The 20832-nt window shown below is 44.3% G+C and overlaps 1 protein-coding gene across 1 annotated transcript in view; it reads right to left on the minus strand.

The window, feature by feature from the left end:
* The window catches only part of Gfpt1 (glutamine--fructose-6-phosphate transaminase 1), a 51036-nt gene extending 44386 nt beyond the window's left edge, over positions 1-6650 (minus strand). The window contains exons 1-2 of the mRNA XM_048416397.3: positions 6491-6650; positions 643-750 (exon numbers count right to left, since the gene is read on the minus strand). Of these exons, the coding sequence (XP_048272354.1) occupies positions 643-750; positions 6491-6497 (115 nt within the window). The 5' untranslated portion in view covers positions 6498-6650. The remainder of the gene's footprint in view (positions 1-642; positions 751-6490) is intronic.
* Positions 6651-20832: the final 14182 nt, after the last annotated feature.

The raw sequence follows: 20832 nt of genomic DNA on the forward strand, positions 1-20832 counted from the left end.
CCAAGCAGCTCACAACTACATGTAACTCTAACACCTGTGCTCATGTACACACACAAAATTTAAAAAAATAATAATAAACCTTTTTAAAAAGAACAAAGAATTTATAAGGTAAGGTGCTCTACAACTTGTTCCCATAAAAATGTGCTATGATCTATGTTTTTATAGTCAATTTTTGTTTTTTTGGTTTGGTTTTTTTTGTTTGTTTGTTTGTTTTGAAAGGAAGTCTCCTGCAGCCCAGACTGGCCTCAGACTTAATATATGTATCTAAGGATGAATCTGAACATACCTTCCTGCCTCCACCTTCTCGGTGCTGGGATTATAGGTATGACCATCAAATCCAGTTTGTGTGGTGCTAGGGATGAACCCAAGGCTTCAAGTATGCTAACAACTAAGCCTCATCCCCAGTCCTACAGCAGCATCTTTTATAAAGGAAATTACCACGGTAAGCAATATCCACACAAATGATAGTACTCTTGAAATGGCATAAGGAAACCCTTTAGATATGATGAAAGGCAAAAATTCTTCAGACTTGAATTTACAACACAACAAAGAAAACAGAGTTAGATCTCCTAAAAATAATAAAAATACTATTTAGATTCAGGAATCAATGCAAACTCCATAGTATATTTTTAAAGAAAATACCAGCAGAATCATATCCTCTGTATTCCAGTCTCTGAAGGCCTTTGATAAGGGTCTCCAAGATTTCTCGTCTTGTTCGGGGAACATGGTAATTTAAATAGGCAAATATTCCTGCAAAATAAATAAATAAATAAATATTTAATGGACAACTCTATTGAATCAAATCTGATCTAATTACATTTAGGCTATGCGGAAATATAAAGATAGATTTCACCTTCAGAAAAGAAACTGTTGGGGAATATTGTTTTCAGGTGTGTGATTTGTTTACGCTGCATTTGCTTAACTCTGTGGAGCTGTGCTCCTGTGCCTGCCTAAAACACCTGATGGTCCTAATAAAGAGCTGAACCGCCAATAGCGAGGCAGGAGCAAGGACAGGTGGGGCTGGCAGGTAGAAAGTATAAAAGGAGAAATGAGGCAACCTAGGAGCAAGAGAACAGGAGAAGAGGATATCCCAGCGCTCAGCCACCCAGCCACTTATGGAGTAAGAGGGAAAGTAAAATATACAAAAATAAGAAAGATGAAAGCCCAGAGGCAAAACGTAATGGGGGATAATTTAAGAAAAGCTGGCAAGAAACAAGCCAAGCTAAGCCTTTATGCATAATTTATTTGGGAGTTGAGTGGCGAGTCCCCCCAAAGCCAAGAGTAAAAAATTCATACAATAATAAACATTCGTCTCAAATTATTTAGAACCCATGGAACTTTTTCAAACAGGATCTTCTTATAAACATAAAAGATTACCAAAGATATGTCAAAATAAATGTCTAGTTATTTTCAACAAAGCTTAAAAAGTTAAGTCATTTATTTCCTTAACTGCCATCTTGTCAACTAAAATTTTTTTAAAATTAATTTGTGGGCTATATACTATTACATTAAACACACACATACCTTCTAGCAAGTTTCCCTCCCTCCCACCCTCTGCTCCCCAAGACAGGGCTTCTCTGTAGCTTTGGAGCCTTCCTGGAACTTGCTCTGTAGATCAGGCTGGCCTCAAACTCACAGAGATCTGACTGTCTCTGCCTCCCAAGTACTGCCCAGCTCTAGCAAGCATTTTAAGTCACAAATAGTTCATATAACAATAGTGAAAATGATAGTTTACTTCCACTATTCAATAAAGTTTAAGGATAAACTGTGTTTAAAAATTTTATTTTGTTGCCGGGCAATGGTGGCACACACCTTTAATCCCAGCACTCGGAAGGTAGAGGCAGGAGGAACTCTGTGAGTTGGAGGCTAGCCTGGTCTAGAAGAGCTAGTTCCAGGACAGGCACCAAAGCTACACAGTGTCCTGGAGGTCTCTGCACTCATGAACTCACACTAACCGTGGTTGCCTGCTCTAACGTGGAGTGGGACAGGGTTCATGAGCCCCTCCCTAACTGAAGAGCTGTGGATAGTTGAGCTAGTTGAGTCAGTTGTCTTATGGATCCTGGTAAGTCTTAGCACCCTTCTGCATCCCTAAAGTCCATTTTACCCCGCCCTCTTCTAATCCGTACTTCTACAAGGGCGACTGATTAGAACATATATTTGCCATTGTGTGTCTGGTTGGTTTCACCCAACACAATGTCCTGCAGTTTTTCACCATGTTCCTGCAAATGGCAGGGTTTCACTGTTTTGTGACTGAGTAGTATTCTATTGTTAGACTCACGTTCCTTATCCACCCACCAATTAAAAGTATGATTTGTATTTTGTAAAGTGTTGCAATAAACATGGGGTTGAAATTCTCTTCGACTAAAGGATTTCATCTCAAATGCTCACTAGTGGAATTACTGGATAAACATTAGTTTTATTTTTAGTTTCTGAGACACGAGTGCAGGTGTATATACACAACAGTGTAATATGTGGAGGTCAAAGGGCAACTCTTGGGAATGGGTTCTTCTGCTGTGAACCGGGAATCTAACTCAGGGTGTCAGGTTTGCAAAGTCAGTACTTCTACTGTCTGAGCCATCTCACTGGCCTCCCTTTGAGACAGAGTCTCACTACGCAGCCCAGACTGGCACAAATTTACAATCCTTCTCTTCTGCCTCCCTCCGCCTCCTGAGTGCAAGGACTACACGTGTGAAGCATCATGCCCGATTCCCTAATATTAATTTATTAAAAATCTTAAATGTTAACTACATAAACAGATTTTTGTTTGCCGGCTCAAATATCTGGATTCAAGTAATCCCCAACTCAGTTTCACGAGTTATGGGCCATTATGCCCAGCCCAAAGTAAACTGTATCTAAGGTATTAACACTTTTAAAAATCTACTATTTAAAAACTATTTTTAAATGTTCTATTTATTTGTATGTATATTTGCACTTTATGTGGAGGTTAAGGACAACTTGAAAGAGTCAGTCCTCAGCCACGTGATGGTGGCACAGGCAATCCCAGCAATCAAAGAGGCAGAGGCAGGCAAAACTTTGTGAGTTCGAGACCAGCCTGGTCTACAAAGTGAGTTTCAGGACAGCCTGGAACCCTGCCTTGAAAAACCAAAGAAAGAAAGACTCAGTCCTCTCCTTTTCTGTGGATTCCAGGAATAAAACTCTGCCCCCCGAATATTCCTGAGTTGTATTTATTTTGTGTGTGTGAATGCACATATGTGTGCCGTGGTGCATACACACGGAGGGCAGAAAGCGGGAGTCTTCCTGCAGTTCTTTCTCTCCTTACAACATGTGGGGTCTGGAAAGTGAACTCAGATCATCAGACTTGGCAGTACCTTTACCCACTAAACCATCTTGTCAGCCCCAAAACCCACTCTCCTGTGTCTGATGAATCTCAGAATGCCAGAGACAGGACTGTGACAACTCCTGCAGCACGTGGTGGCTGGGAATTGAACTCAGGACCTCTGGAAGAGTAGTCAGTGCTCTTAACCACTGAGCCATATCTCCAGCCCCATACAAAATCTTTGGATTGATGGCCCAAACATATAGTAAACATTTTGACGATTTTATCAGAATATTGAATTGAAAAACACATAACATAGAATTTTAGTTCTTATTCTTTTGCTTTAATGTTTTACAATACTGAAAAAAATGTAATCTTTCAGAAAAAATCAGGTAGCAGGAAGTTTGTAAATATTCTCACATTTTCATGAATATCTCTGCCTAAAAATTTTATTTCAACAATTAAAACATTAAAATAATTGTTTTCCTAGCTCTAGTTCTGCTGTGGCTTTTTCAGTTTTAGTAGTGGATAAATGAATAAAATCTAATCTAGAGCTTCACAGCTTGAGAATAGCTATTGTAATTATACAGAAATTCATGTATAGACTTTGGGCAGGGTTAATTTTGACATGTGATGTTTATTTGCAAGTTTTTTAAAAATAAATTTTATAAAATTAAAGTAATTCTAATAAAAATTTTTAAAAAGTTAAATTGCTATAACCCCAATCTTTGAGAAGCTAGGATAGAACAACAGGAGTCATGGCTGTTTGAATAAAAATGGCCCCCCACAGGCTCACAGAGTGTGGCACTATGGGGTGTGGCCTTGTTAAAGTAAGTGTGGCTTTGTAGGAGGAGGTGAGTCTTTTGAGGTCTCAGAAGCTCAAGCTGGGCCCAGTGGCTCACAGTCTCTTCCAGTTGCCTGTAGATCAAGATGTATTACTCTCAGCTCCTTCTACAACACCAAGTCTGCCTGCAAGTCACCATGTCTCCTACCATGACAATAATGGACTACTACATCTCTGAAACTGTAGTAAGAGTTGTCGTGGTCATGGTGTCTCTTCACAGCAATAAAACCCTGGCTAAGACATAAGTTCTAACCTGACATACATCAAAGGAAGGAAACAAAATGAAACAGAAGAAAAAAACAACTTCTCATCTTTTTAAATATCAGATTTTACATTAAAGGCAATGAACTGAAAGGCAGGGTCTTAGAAATGTTTCAAATACTGTGTGCTAGCACACTCACAGTGAAACTCAGGCTGGCCTGCACTAGTAGCCACTGCAACTAACAATGTCTCCTAAGGCTTCCTTCAGGAACTAGATTTGATTTCTGTTTTCTTTTGTTTTACACTTTCCTTCCTGGAACAAGATGAGGAAAAAACCTGCAACCTGAATGTCAGGTACTTGACTACATACACAACTCATCACTCAAACACAGTTAATTAGCTGGGAGTGGTGGCAGAGTCCTGTAAGTCTAGCACTTGGAAGCACTAAGGAGGATCAGAAGTTCAAGGCTATTTCCAGCTATCCAGTGAATTCAAGGCCAAGATAGGTGAGAAAACAGCTAACTACCAAACTCAACACACTAGTAGTATAATTAACCAGCTTGGAAGTCCACCACTTACAACTTCAAACTACCTTACAGATGTTTTGCAAAACCAATCTACTAATTAAACAGTAAAAGCTAATTGGTTATGAAGTCAGCCCTACACTGACTTCAACACACTATAGGTGTTTCCGTTTTGATGCTTTAGAATCTAGAATGTCTTAAGCCTTAACCTGCTCTTCATTTTCAGAAGGCGAAATGATTAGATCCAGGGAAAACCGCACTAATGGGTACAACCCACTTCCTGCTCAGCTCTTTCAAGCAAAAGACTATGAAGGAGGTTTCTTAACAGCTTCAACCCTACAATACCTCTCCTTAAAAACGTCTTCTTTCTTGGGAGCCAGGCATGGTATGGCAGTCCATGCCCAGAATCTCAGAACTCATGAGGCTGAAGGAGAGCTATGATCTGGGCCAGATAGGATCTCTACAAGTGTTCTTTCTTCTAGTGGGAACATCAACTGTCAATTTTAAAAGGAAAGGTAAGAATACAACTCTTTTTAAGGACTGTTAATGGCTCATTCCCATTTTAGAGTATTATTAGTCATGCCACATAATTCTCACAGTAACACTTTCAAATAATCAAAAAAACATGGAATAAAAGGGCCTAACTTCGTTTTTTAATGGTAGAACCATTAAGGCATACCTTAAACAACTGCACATGCATGATGTGTGATCTCTGGCCAGGACTCTTGCCCTGTCTCTTTCACAAGATCAGCTCTAAGGCCACTTCATCAAGTTATTGATTTAGTAATGGTTCCTCTTGAGAGACTTAAGAATGGCAGGAAGTTAATGTGTAAAATCACTGTCAGAGTTCCAGCTTGCGTTCTACTAGGTCTGCCTAACATACAGTGACTAGAATTAAGTTTGTTTTTTTTTTTTAAGTGCAAGATAAATTCAATAAATGCTACCTGCCAGGTGTCATTCATATTTGTAACCACAGCACTTGGGACAGTGAGGCAGGACACTGAATTCGGGGCCAACCTAGACTACTAAGCGGGACCCGGTGACAAAAAGGAAAAAGGAAAGAGGGGCGGGGGGGGGTGCTGAAGGAAGGCTGGGGGTGTGGGGGTGTGGCTAGGGGGACAGAGGACTCGCTTAGCAAGCTGACTTTATGAGTTTAACCCCCAGTACCACACAGTGTGCCCACAGGTTGCCTCACTCACCTGGTGGACCCTCCTGCGGGCATCCCTCCACACCTCCTCTGTGGGTACTTTCAGCCCCGCACTTCCTCTAATGTAGACATTTATCTATCCTCGGAGCTCCACGAAAAAGCGCCCCTTGAGCGCCCTGATATCCTTCCAGACACCCTCACCGCCCCAGCCCTTTTAGTAGCTCTGACTCACGGGGGCCCCACAATCTCCTCGGCGGCCCCCGGTCTCCAGCATACTAACTCCGGCCGCCCGCTCAACCCAGGAACCCCCATCTTGGGAGTTCCTGCCCCACGCACGCCCTTCACCCCAGACACCCTTCTCCTCAGGACGCCGGCCCCTCGGGCCACCTCTCTCCTCGGGACCCCCGCCCCAAGGCCGCTCGTTGACTCGCACAGTCCACCTCTGCCTCCACAGCGCGGGCCCCGCGGCCGCCACACGCCCCCATCGCGGCCCTTACCGCACATGATGCTGGTCGCGGGGCGAGGGCCGAGCGGTCGGGCGCGCGAGAGCTTCGGAAACGAGGACGAGCTTGGACCGGGGTGGCGGCGACTAGGCGGACTCGGGGATGCGACAGCACGGACACGACTGCCGGACTCGCGGCTCGGCCCTCAACCGCCGCCCCGCCCCCCGGCAACGCGCGCCGCCGCGGCTCTCCCATTGGGCCACGCCCGCGCCGCTCACGCGCAGGCCTCGGCCCCCCGCCAATGCGCGCAGGCGCGGAGCTCCGGGCAGCGAAGACGTGGCAGGGGCTCGTCCAGCATCCGGCTCAGGTTCCTGGAGCCGCCCGCCTAGGGGAAGCCGTGCGGCGGAGGTGGAGTGGGAGAGAGGGACTGTTTACAGAACACTTTGCAACCCGAGGAGCAGAGAGAAAGAAAACCGGAGGAAGGAAGGGAGAGCCTGGGACAGACACGCCAGTGTGGAGCAGGGACGGTGGCCGGAACTGGGCGGGTGGCACAGAGGTGCAGGAGCCTGCGGGCCACCCTCGGGCTGCCTTTCCGGTGATGGCCTGAGCTGTAGGCAAGATGCTCGGCACCCCACCCCACCCTTGCCTTCCTCACTCTGTTCTTTGATTAGGGTACCAAAGCGGTCCCAGCACTGCGCCTGGGTTCAGAAAACTGCGGGCGGCGTCCGACTGCCCACCTGAGAGGACTAGAGGGATTCTGAGGACACGGTGCACCCGCATCGCTCATGCCATAAATGAACTCTCCATTGCGAAGAGGGAGACCTTCTGAGAAGCTAGTAGCGGGCGTTTGCTTCAGAAGGTTGAAAGTAGCGGGTTGTCAGCCTTCTGTTGATAGCTCTAAAGGAAATAAATGAACAGGGCCAACGCAAGCTGGTGTGCTGACTGCTGTTAAGTACTCTCAGCCTGTACCCCCTTCCTACCTCATGTTCGAGCCCCGTATGTCCTGACAGCACCGGTATTCAAACCTGCACACTTGGGTTACTCTGCAGAGTGCCACATCCCTGTCACTATTAAAGGCGACCTCTTTTTGTCTTCCCCAGGCCTTAACTTCTCATTCTTTGATCTACTTCAAACAATAAGTTTCTGTGTTAATAATGGCTGTTTTCTCCCTCCCCACTAAGTTCTAAGTTCCTTTATGATGTAGTGAGTTTTCGTATATCTGCTTAGTATAGACCCTAGGTGGCGAATCAAAATTGTTCTGGTGGCTGGAGCGATGTCTCAGGGGATAAATACACTCAGAAGACGCCTGAGTCCCATCACTGGGCTCCACAAAGGTGTCTTCTGACCACACACACACACATGCGCGTGTGAATGGCTATACCCCAAAACTGAATAAATGTTAAAGAAAATGTTTTTGAAGGAGTGATAAATGCCATAGGCACAGGATTGACCATCACCTGGCTATAGGTGCAAGGAAGCAAAGGCTTCTCAGTTTTTCATCACCTACCTCAAATAGAGACTAGAAAATGTAGTCACAGTATTTCTCATCTGAAAGTGCTTCATTATTCCAAGCCATTAAACATGTCTCTTGATGATCTTGGCAGAGTTAACACACTGGACTGTTCGTTAAAGAGCAATGCCTTCCTTAGAAACGGACCCCTGCATAGACACCTTAGCCTGAAGACCAGCTGAGAGAGGACTGGGATGATCCTGCTAAGAGTCCAAAGCACTTTACATCCCTTGTTTGCCGGCAGCAAACCTGTTGGTGCCATATAGAACATGGCAACCATACCAGTGAAGTGTTCCAACTGTAGTAATCTGCCCAGCCCTTTCTGCCTCCTACTGGTTCGGTCGCTCACACGTCTCCATTCTCCTGCTATCTCAGTAGGTGCTCGTCACCAGCTGAAAGGAAACTTAAGGCCAGTGTTCTCCAGCCCAACCTTGAACAAGCTCACTAAACCACCAGGACAAAGAGCGCTTTGTAACCATGTGCCAGCTGAGCCACTGCCCCTCCTCTATGTAGAGCTCTGTCTTCCCTGGGCCTAGAGGAGAAAATAAACGATGTGTGGAGGAAAGAGGTCATCTGTGTCTAACTTGAACATCTGGGACCATGGAAAGGATTTCTACCAACCAAACAGCAGTAAACAAATTTAAGGAAGGACGGGAAAGGGAGAAAGGAGGGAGGGTATTTGTCTTAGGGTTTTTATTGCTGCAATGAAACACCATGGCCAAAAAGCAAGTTGGAGAAGGAAGGTTTATTCAGCTTATGTTCCCACATCACAGTCCGTCACGGAAGGAAGCTAGGACAAGAACTCAAACGGCAGGATCCTGGAGGCAGGAGCTGATACAGAGGCCATCGAGAGGAGCTGCTTACTGGCTTGCTCCTCGTGGCTTGTTCAGTATGCTTTCTTATAGAATCCATGACCATCAGTCCAGGGGTGGGCCCTCGTCCAACAATCATGAATTTAAAAAATACCTTACAGCTGGGTCTTATGGAGGCAGTTTTCTCAGCTGAGGTTCCTTCCTCTCAGGTCACATTTCCAGCTGACTTAGACTAGCCAGCACAGTGTTATCTGTCCTCTCTTCTTGGGGGTCTACTTCCCTATTCACACAGGCAGCCCCTCAGCCCTGGTGGTTCCATGCTGTGGCCCTACTGAACAGTCAGATAGGCTGAAGGCCACCAGCGCTCCTGGTCACTGAGTCTAAAAAGGGGGCCTGCGAGGGGGCTTAGTTGATAAAGGTACTCGCTACCAATCCTGATGTCTGAGTTCTGTCCCCAGAACCCACACGATGGAAGGAGAACCGACTCCCCAAGCTTAGCCTCTACTTCACACACCTGTGTACACACAGACAACCATGAAAATAATGTTTCAGATGAGCCACCATGTAAATAGCTCTAAGATTTTTCACCTTCCTCATTTTTGTGAAAGTTGTTACCCCATAATCCAAAGTCTAATAAATAGCGATAAAAGTATTATTGTGTGAAATGAAACTATAGGTTCTAGGATACATATGTTTGAAATTTTAGGGAGTTTTGTAGAAAATCTTACCCAGTGGGTAGAAATGATGGTGGCAAACAGCAAAGGAAAAACACAAACTCTGCCTGAGGCCTGTGAGAAGGAAAACCCTCAGGCCAGAACTCAGGCTGAGGCAAAGTATCAGGAGTTTATGGTCATCCCTGACAGCAAAGAAAGTTTTAGGCCAGCTGAGACCCTGTTCTAAAACATACACCAGGCTGCACAGACAGCTCAATATTTGGAATGCTTGCTCTTCTTCCACAGGACCAGAGTTCAGTTCCCAGCACCCAAGTAAGGTGGCTCACAATGTCTGTAACTCCGACTCCAGGGGATATAGTACCTTCTCCTGGGTTCCACCGTTACCTACACACACCACCAGCACCACCATTTGACTGCAAAAAGACCCTGGACTGGGCCCCTTTGGCTTCACTACTACCCCAGCTCAATCTGCAGACCTTCCTGCCAGAATAGCCCTTCAAATACAGACCTGATCATGCTCCCTGCTCCAGGGTCAGGCACATACAGATGAAGCACATGTCTCCAGACAGAGTCTTCCAGCAGCTTTGTCAGCAATCCCCTGCCAAATGCTTCCAGCACCTTGTAATCCAGCTACCCTGAGCCTCTAGGAAACAAGACAGTCTCAAACCATCTCAAGCTTTAACAACTTTGCTTTTTCTTTCATTTTCTTTTTGAGACAATGTCTCCCTATTTAGCCCAGACTAGCCTGGAATTGCTGATCCTTTTTTTTTTTTTTTTTTGGTTTTTTTTTTTTTTTGGTTTTTTGAAATGGGGTTTTGCAGCTCTTTTAAGAGGTCCTGCCATGAAACACTTAAGTGATGTTTGATGAAAAGCTGAACTCATTCTTTTCGGTTTTCAGCTGTAACAGGAAAAGAAAAAAGCTTTCCTTTTAAAGCTGTTTTAAAATGCCAGCTTTCTGGGCCATCCTGCCAGGGCAAACTCTGACTCTTTAAGGCAGGCAGTCCGACTGAGTGTGGTCTGTGAGCAGAATGCTTCAGCTTGCTTTCTGGCAAGGACTTTGAAACGCCATAGAGTTGTGGCAATAAAAATGGCTACAGCCGGTACCTTTGCCATGAGGCTGGAAAGCTAAGGAATGGGCTGAATCTAGCCGTCAAAGCCATGGCTTTAATCTGCTCCATAAAGACTCATGTGGTCAGAAAAAGAGAGATATACCGTAAAGAGAGATTCAAAGATGAAGGAAACCTCTAAATGGTTTACAGTGTGTTAAAAATATATGCAGGCTAAAAGTTAAAGTTCTTAAAGTAAAAAAAAAATAAAAAAGGAAAGAGAGTAGTTGGGTGTGGTGGTACACACCTTTAATCCCAATGCCAGGGAGGCAGAGGTAGATTGACCTCTGTGACTTCAAGAGGCAGAGGTAGATTGACCTCTGTGAGTTTGAGGTGTGGTAGCACATACCTTTAATCCCAAAGTTTGGGAAGCAGCGGCAGACAGACCTCTGTGAATTCAAGGTGTGGTGGTGAACACCTTTAATACCAGCACTGGGGAGGCAGAAACAGATGGATCTCTGTGAGTTCAAGGACAGCCTGGTCTACAGAGTTATTCCAGGACAAAGATATAGAGAGAACCTGTCTCTAAAAGTAAAAGTAAAAATAAAAGAAATAGAGGTTAAAATAAAGCCACATAAAGATGGAAAATACACAAAGAATCTTGATACTGTATGTTATTATGCTCTCTTTGAATTGTTTGAATGCTGAGGAAGTAGCAACAGCTGCTTAAAGATATTTGCTTATAAATGCTGCTGAATTAATACAAGATACGTATTTTGAAAATACCTTGGCTTCAAAATTGAAGTCAAAAGGCATGTTACTTTGGAGAAGAGATTTTGCTTTTGTTTCCACAGGAAATGAGAGGCTGTGAATTCATTCTGAGTTAAGAAAAATCCAGTTTGATCAAGGAAGACCACCTGAGAAATCTTTGGTAGGAACAGATGGCCAGGATGTCTGAGTTCTACATCCAGAACAGATTCAAAACTGCTGCCTGAGATGATCAAGACTCACAGGATACTCCAGTTAGGACTTGATTATAACTCTAAATTTTCTTTAGGTACCCCTAAGATTATCAGCACCCCCAACCAGCGTGAAGTAGCCTGGAATACTACACCCACATTCCCCCAAAATGGACTATGGGTATTTTCCTTTGTTTAAAAAAAAAGAAGAAGAAGAAGAAGAGGGGGAAGTGGTGCTGGAGAATTGTCTGTATTCTGCCAATCATGTTTTAAATAAACGCTGATTGGCTAGGCAGGAAGTATAGGTGGGTCAACCAGGCAGGAAGTAGAGGCAGGGCGATGAGAACAGGAGAATGCTAGGAAGGAGGAAGCCCAGACTACCAGAGAGGCAAGATGTAAGCTGCCCCGCTGAGAAAAGTACTGAGACTTATGGCTAACACAGATAAAAATAATGGGCTAACATAAGTTAAAAGAGCTAATAAGTAGCCTGAGCTAATGGGCCAATCAGTTTTATAAGTTATGGAAATCTCTGTGTGATTTTCTTTGGGGCTTACTGGCTTGTTGGGGTACCGGGCGGGACAGAAACCCCAACAAGCCGGCCCTCATGTTACAGGGTTTCTTTGTGTAGTTTTGGAGCCTGACCTGGTACTTGCTCTGTAGCCCAAGCTGGCCTTGAACTCACAGAGATCCACTTGCCTCTGCCTCATGAGTGCTGGGATTAAAGGTGTGCGCCACCACTTCCTGGCAAGAATTGCTGACCTTTCTACCCCCATTGCCCTAATGCTGGGATTACAGATCCACACCACCACACTTAGTTCTTTACATCGACATTTTTAAAAGTCATTAAAAAGGAAAACAAAGTTTTTCCCCAGTTTCCATGTGGTAGCATGATCCTGTTGAGAAAATTAAAGCAGGGACAGGTGAGGTTCTCAGTTTATGTGGCACTTAATCACGCCTAGCAGAATCAGTCCTGCCTTGCCCTCACCGTGGCCTCCTCCCTAGGGCCCCCGCCTCTACCCTCATCTTCCCTGACAGTGAGGAAACCATCGCAGAAGATAAGATCAATGCCCTCATTGAGGAAGCAGTGTAAAAGTAGAAACTTGGCAAAGGTCTTGGCCACCGTGAGCACAAGTCTCACATGTACTGTGGGACTTCCAGCAGCTGGCACAGCATCAGGAGGTCCTGCTGAGAAGAAGCAGCAACAAATAACAGTGTTCTAGAGTAAGATGGTGGCTTGGGCTTTGTTGTTCTTGACTAAATCTTCTTCATGACGTTTGATTAAAAAAAAAAGGCAGGCTCTAGGCAGCAGATGTAGCTTGGCTGGCAGAGCACTTGGCTAGCATGCCCTCAAGCCAGGATTTCATCCCCAGGATGACATACAATGGGCGTTGTAGCGCAAACCTGTAATTCGGCACTCAGAAGGTAGAAGAAGCAGGATTAACTCAGGCTGTCCTCAGCTAAATGGTGAGTCTGAGGCACCATGTCTCTTGGGTTATAAGAAAATCCTCCCTTCAAAAGGGAGACAAACTGAACTGTGAGGAAAAAAAGCTTTACCAGTGAACCATATCCCCAAACATAGAGGAACCACATCTCTTTTAAATTTTATTTTTCTTTTACTTTTGTTATACTTATTGTTGTCTTTCTATGATGAAACACCAGGACCAAGGAAACTTTTAAAAGAAAGCATTTATTTGAGTGTGTGCTTACAGTTCCAAGGCTACTCCATGAGCGTCATGGTGGAGAGTGAGCTGGTAGGCAGGCATGGCACGGCACTGGAGCAGGAGCTGAGAGTTTGCATCCTGATCCACGGGCAGGAGGCAGGGGGAAAAGGCAAGGAGACCAAGCCAACCCCAGTGACACTGCTCCTCCAACAAGGCCACACCTCCTAATCTTCCCCAAACAGTTCTATCCACTGGGGACCAAGCACTCACACATAGGAGCCTATGGGGGCCGTTCTCACTCAAAACACCACAACCAGTGAGTCATATTCCAAACCTTAGAAGAACAAAATATATATTGTAAGATGCTATTTATTACTAATTTATACATATGGGTGTTGGGCTTAGTTAGGGTTTCTACTGCTGTGAAGAGACACCATGACCATGGCAAATTCTTATAAAGGAAAACATTTAACTGAAATGATGGCTTACTATCATTTACAGAGGTTCAGTCCATATCATCAAGGTGGGGAGCATGGCAGCGTATGGGCAGACATGGTACTGGATACATTTTGGTCAGAAGGCAACAGGAAGTGGATTGAAAGTCACACTGAGGGAAGTTTGAGCAAAAGAGCCCTTAAAACCTGCACCCACAGTGACATCATTCCTCCATGTCTGCAAGTAACTTCAACAAGGCCACACTTCCTAATAGTGCCATTCTCTATGAGCTTATGGGGGCAAATTACATTCAAACTGCCACATTCTACTTCCTGACCCCATAAACTTTCAACAGTATCATAATTCAAAATGCATTTACTCCAACTTCACAAGTCCCCATAGCCAACAATGTTTAAAAGTTCAAAGTCTCTTCTGAGATTCATGCAACATCCTAACTGTAGTCACCTATAAAATAAAAAACCAGATCACATACTTCCAACATACAATGGCACAGGATATACATTATCATCCAAAATGTATGGAAGGAAGCATAGTAAGGAAATACTGGGCCAAAGCAAAACCAAAAACTGGCTAGGCAAACCCCAAACTCTGCATCTCCATGTCTGATATCAAAACACTCTTCAGATCTCCAACTTCTTTCAGCTTTGCTGACTGTGACACACTTCTTTCTCTTGGAATAGTTCTACTCCCTGTTGGCAACTCTCCTTGGCAGGTATCCCACAGCTGCCGTCTCCAACACAATCCAGGCTTCAATTCACAGCTTTATGGAATGGCCTCTCTAGGCCTCCACTCAGGGACACCCCTGACATGTGCCTGGCCTCGGCAGCTTTATAGTCTTGGGGATAAATTCCATAGCCCCTTCCTTCTATCCTTAACTCCAAAGCCAGAACCATGTGGCTGAACTTGCCAAGTTCTGCTGTTTGCCAGGATTGGAACATGGCATCCTTGTTCAATTACATCTTCACTAGCTTTCTGGTTTTGATTGTTACCTTTACTGTCTAAGGTTAGCTGTCCTTGAACTTGCTCTGTAGACCAGGCTAGCCTAAGACGGGGATCCACCAGCCTCTGCCTTCTCAGTGCTGGGATAGCACTAAGCTTTTCTTTAGTTCCTTTTTACAAGTTGAAAATTTAGCTGGGTGGGATCTTGACCTGAGGCCACCACTCCCTTATTCCATGTCTTAATTTGCTTACCTCCTTGAACACAGGACTTAGCTCCATTCCACTCACTGGTGTTACTTTTCTCCTTAAATTTCACATTTTGTAGTTTACCCTGCTCAGCTTGATCCTTTTCATTATAAATCTTCATTAGAGTTACCAATAATATACCTAGTATAAACCCCACAACAAGGTTTATACTAGGCTGTTTTGAGATTTCCTCTGCCAAGGGAATTCATCCAAAACTCTTCACTTTAGCCTCAGGCAAACTTTTCAGACCAGAGCAAAAAGCAGCCACTATCTTCACCCAAATTTCACAAGAATGATCTCTAGGCAACACACTAAAACACATCTCCTCTTGAGCAAGTCCCCCACAGTTCAAATCACTCTCAACATCACTGTCTTCAATGCTCATACTAGTATATCCCATTAGGCAGCTCTTAAATTTCTTTTCTAATCCACAGTCCCAAGATCTACATTTTTTCAAACAAAAACATGGTCAGACCTATCCCACTAATATCCCAGTCCCTGGTATCAACTTCTATCTTAGTTAAGGTTTCTCTTGCTGTGGAAAGATACTATGACCATGGCAACTCGTAAAAAGGAAAACATTTAATTGAGGTGGAGGCTTATAGTTCAGAGGTTTAGTCCATTATCATCACGGCAGGGAGCATGATGGTGTACAGGCAGACATGGTGCTGGCTATATTTTGATCAGAAGGCAATAGGAAGTGGACTGACTAATGCACTGAGGGAAGCTTGAGCAAAAGAGACCTCAAAGCCCACCCCCACAGTGGCAAACTTCCTCCAGCAAGGCCACACCTGCTACAACACTTCTAACAGTGCCATTCCGCATAAGTTTATGGGGGCCAATTACACTCAAACTACCACAGGTTTTTTTTTTGCCTGCATGTATGTCTGTGCACTCTGTGACTACAGTACCTGTGGAGGCTTGAAGACAGAATTGGTTTCTCAGAAGCTGGAGCTATACAGATGGTTGTGAACCACCGTGTGGATTCTGGGAATTGAAACCAGATTCTCTGGAAGAGCAGCCAGTGCTCTTAGCTACTGAGTCTCCAGCCCATAACTCTCCTCTTGAGAAACATCTTTGAACCTATTACTGGGCTTACTCACAGGTCACTAAGCACACAGCCCCTTCCCAACAGGCACCGGGTGTTACCTGACCCATCAATTCATAATGTTTGGCATGTGTGGCAGCGCTCCATTGCCACATGAAATCATACAAGCAGTCCCAATGATACAAGTCACATAAAGTAAACACATAAAGAACACCTATGTGGTTGTCATTAGGACTGCACTGCCTTCCCTTGCTCAGCCTGAATGCCCCAAGAAGGGAGTAAACTGAACAACTGAGGAAGGGAACACTAGCTTGTAAGAACATGGTTCTGCCCGACAAGCAAACCTTTCCCCAAAATAGGCACACCCAGCAAGACAGACCCTTCCCGATGTGCCCCTGAAGAACAGTGGGGGGAGAAATTCTCCCAGGGAGCAACACTTGGGGGCTTTTTTTTTTTTAGTTATAAAACTGATTGGCCTATTAGCTCAGTCTTCTTATTTGCTCTTGTAGCTTATATATTAACCCATTATTCTTATCTATGTTAGAACTTGGGGGTTTTCATGGCCAATGGTTGATGATTTGGCTAGATGGCCATGGTCATGGAAGAAAGAATTAGAAGATCGGAGGCAAAGATGGGGAAGAAATGTGGGCAGAGCTTTTTAATGGGCCAAAAATGTAAAGCTGTGACAGCTCCTGGAGCCTCAACCTTGAACAGCTCTAATAAAGCAGGGAACATGACTTTCTCTGTGGACAGCAGGCTGTCTCTTTACCAGACATTGTCATTGCCAGATGGGCCCATGCACAAAATAACTATGGCAGCATAGACAGGGACTACCATGGGCTCAGAAACAGAGACCTGTGTCCTTCATGGTTGACCTGCTGCAGACACGCCTGGGTACACACTGAGCCTATAAGATGGTACCAGTTCTTTCATCGTGGAAGTTATGGTGTTTTATTACTGGAGCAGCACTCTGGGGAAGGATTTGCCTTCCACACATACAATACTTCTGATGAAACCTATCACACACACACACACACATTTACAGCCACCAGATTACACACAGCGGCAGAATTTTGACCAGGGAACTCATCTCACAACTGAAGGGAAGCAGTGGGCCTGGTCCATGGACTTCACTAGTCAATTCCCACATGAAGCAGCTGGCTTGGCAGAATGGTGAAATCACTTTTGACGAGTTACAGAACCAGAGGGAATTAATTCCCTCCTAGGTCAAGGCAAGGGGTCTTGAAGGCTGGCTGTGCCTAGTATGTGATACTTTCTCGCATAGCCAAGGCTCAAAGGTCCAGAAAAAAGGGGCCCATTTGGGTGGTTAGTCACTGTTACCCCGAGTGACTCACAAGCAAAATTTTTGCTTCCTTATGCTGTTCATCTGGAGGTCTTAGTCCCAAAGGAAGGAAAACGTGTATGGGGACACACAACAGCAACTCTATTGACCCAGGTGACTGCCACCCTGCTGCTCTGGGCTCCTCATGCTTCTAAATCAGTATGCAGAAAAGGCAACGGGAGCTATGGTGTCAGGTAGAATGAAAGATCCTGTCGTGCAGAAATCGGACAACCATCTCACAAAACTCAGAAGGAAGGCATCCGGAGGAGGACATCTCTTTCATTTCCCTTCCCCTGTGATTAATGTCAACGGGAAATTACAGCAATGCAATCCAGACAGGACCGCTAATGGGACACGCCCGCAAGGAAGAAGACTGGGTTGGCTCACCAGCTCAAGACCACACCCGTCTGAGTTGTTTGCTGAAGGCAAAGGAAATATGAGCTGTGCAATAGGAGTAAATGCCAGGCACAAGCATGTGATCAGTTGGAGACAGAACCGTACCTGTCATGCTTCTTCCTTATATTTGGGTGTGTACACGTGTACATACATATATTAACAGGTAAGTTTTCTTCCCTCATATCTCCTACAGTTAACATGAGGTATGCCTTACATTAGTATAAAACTTGGTTAACTTTACATTATAGCACTCAGGTCACAGACTATCCAGGAAGGATTTGGCATCTTTTTCTGGCGCTAGAGTTTCAGCTGAACATACCAAGTTAGGCGGAAGTATGATCTTGCTGTGGCTCTATTTGAAGATTATGATTTAGAGAGATTCATAAAGATTCTGAGTGGACATGGGGTGGACTTGAAATGGTTAATTATTTCTATCAACTTAGCTGGGCCACTGTATACAGTTATTTAGCCAAATGCTCTAGATGACTCAGGAAGGATGCTTTGGATGAGATGAACAGCGGACTTGGAGAGACAGCTGGGGGTAGACCTCCTCCAATCAGGTGAAAGCCCTACTGGAAAAGCCCTACCTCCATAAGCAAGACCTTGGGAGCGGCCAGACTTCAGATCTGAACATCTGGTTCTCTCCCGAGTCTCCAACTCAACTCCATCCTTCAGGTCTGGAATCTGCCAGGCTCCAAAGCTGTATGTGACTGTATGTGCACATGCTCTTTCTCTGCATAGTTTAGCTATGTACACAAGCACACTCTGGAAAACCAGTAATTTTATTGGTTTTCCCCAAAACTAAATTTGTCTTTCTTTAACTTTCTAAATGACAACAGAAACCTATTAAAACTGGAGGAAGAGGGGGTTTATTAGCTAACATTAAGTGTGAAAGGCAGGGACACAAACATCATTGGTCACATCTATACAAAAAACATAGTCAATGCTGTGGAACTCTGTCACCTATGTCCCTGAGGACAGGGAAATGACCTCGGTTTTGGAACCACATCTGCAGCTTCCACTCCAAGACTGAATTTCCTCACTTCCTGCCTTCCAGGTGAGGGTTCTAGGCCAATGTGAGAGACAGGTGCTCTAGTCCTGTGAAAAGGAGGGCTGGAAAATAGTAACTGACAGTTCAGTTCTTCAGAGGAAATGGGGAGACGCTGCCGCAAGAGGCCACAAAGGTTGTCTGTCCACTACCACAGGCAGACGCGGCCTGACTACCCCTCACCATCCTAGTGAGTGCTCACTCCCAACTCGAAGCAGAATTTACTGCCATTTTCCCCTCCAGGAGGCAGATGCTAGGAGAGTTTTCTAGTCTTGCTAAGAAGGAAGTTAATACACAGAAAACCATGAGACCAGCTGGTCTGATCTTTACTCTGCCATTTCTGTCCTGTTGCATGTGTTAGAGACAGAATGAAGGGTGGACTACTCAGGGAGCTGCTGAGAGCTGAAAGACCACTAGAAATGTAAGGAGAGAAGGATAAAATAACTCCTCCCTGAAGCTTCAAAGAGTTGTTTGGGGACAGCCTGTGAGCCTGGGAGGTATCACAGGTAACTCCGACGTGGAGTACCATATAGAGCAGGCGTTTCAACAACAGAGGTAGACTCCACTGCCGTGTAGGAACTTCATGGTAAAACACGCACATGCATGCACCATTGCTCTGGTCTACTGTGGCTCTTCACTGAATACAGGCAGGGATCCTTACCCACCAGCACTAATGCCTCCTCCCTCTGTGATGAGGGTCCAGAACCCAAAAGCAGACCAGGATGGGGGCTGTGCACACAGCAATGGAAAATGTCTTTGTGCCTCCACCATCACATCCATTAAAACAGGGACAAGTTACCTACCTAACGGGATTTAGTAAATTTCTAACTATAACGTGCTTGCGCAGAGTGAACCATCATTGGAAATTTATTACTTTTGCATAATTACTCTCATATGACCTTATATACAGACCCTCTCTACCCAGCATTTCAAGTTAAGTGGTCAGTGAAAAAAATCCAGGAACATTCTACAGAGCACTTTACCCTATGCCGTAAGCAAGAAATCTCAGAACAAGAATCTTAGTTTCAAATGCCTACTAAGCTATCCTACATTTACTATTTTTCTTTTCTTTGCTGGGAATCAAGCCTAGGGCTTTATATGTATTAGGCAAGCACCCTATCAGTACAACATCCTCAGTATTCCACTCTTCCTTTATCCCTTGCTCTTTTCCATCTTTTTCTTGAACTTGTGATCCTCCCACCTTCACTGGAATTATAGGCCAGAACCTGGCCTTTATAAAGAATTTTCAATTATATTTACATAACAATAGCTTATATATTTCTAGGATTTTTTTGTTTTTATTTTCGCTAAGCACAACTAATAATGAGTGATTATTTCCATTGTTTTGGTTTCTTTGAGACAGGGTTTCACACAGCCCACACGGATCTGAACCCTGTGATCTGGATGTCCCGACTCCTGCAGTGCTGGGATGACAGGCATCCATCGTGCCAGGAACAACAATTACCTAAATTATTCCTTATTTGTCAACCATTAACACAACAACTGTTTCAACCTATTGATTTTATTTTCTAGATTCAATTCATTGAAAGATACATGTCAATTCGTTTAATTTCAAGGTGGACACTTTGCAACCTGCCACAAATCACAAGCCAGTAAAACTCATAACCAAGGGCTCTATGATCCATCTCCATTGGTTAGAGTGCAGCAATTCAGAAATCCTGATAGAGGCTCAACAGGGAGGCAGGGCCTCATGAGCTGAGCTTCAGCCCGCTCTGCTTCCCCATGTGCACACTCAGTGGACTGCTCTTTGTGCTTCTCAGGGCATTACAGGCTCCCACACTCAGGCTACTTAACAGCTACCATTTTAAATCAGAATTATTATTATTTTTTCTTTTTTAAAAAGAAAAAGACAGGGTTTCTCTGTGTAACAGTCCTGGAACACACTTTGTAGACCATGCTGGCCTGGAACTGAGATCCGTTTGCCTCTGCCTCCCGAGTGCTGGGATTAAAGGTGTGGACTATCACTGCCTGGCACTGTTTTTTTTTTTTTGTTTTGTTTTGTTTTTTTTTTTTAAAATAAACTAAAAACTTCAGCAAAAAATAATTTTGAATATCTCATAGAAAAAAACTAAGTCATTTTAGGATATTTTAAATCATTCTTTCTATTTATTTCTGTATATAAAAGATGCAAATGAGTTAAATGGGAAATGTATTTTAAACTGCTTCACACAGTATGCAAAGGAGAACCAGAAAGATGAGGAGTAGAAATAAAAATAGCCCTGGATAAAATCCACGAGT

The sequence above is a fragment of the Myodes glareolus genome, chromosome 6 (assembly GCF_982192425.1).
Source record: "Myodes glareolus chromosome 6, mMyoGla1.1, whole genome shotgun sequence".
NCBI classification, from domain to species: Eukaryota; Metazoa; Chordata; class Mammalia; order Rodentia; family Cricetidae; genus Myodes; species Myodes glareolus.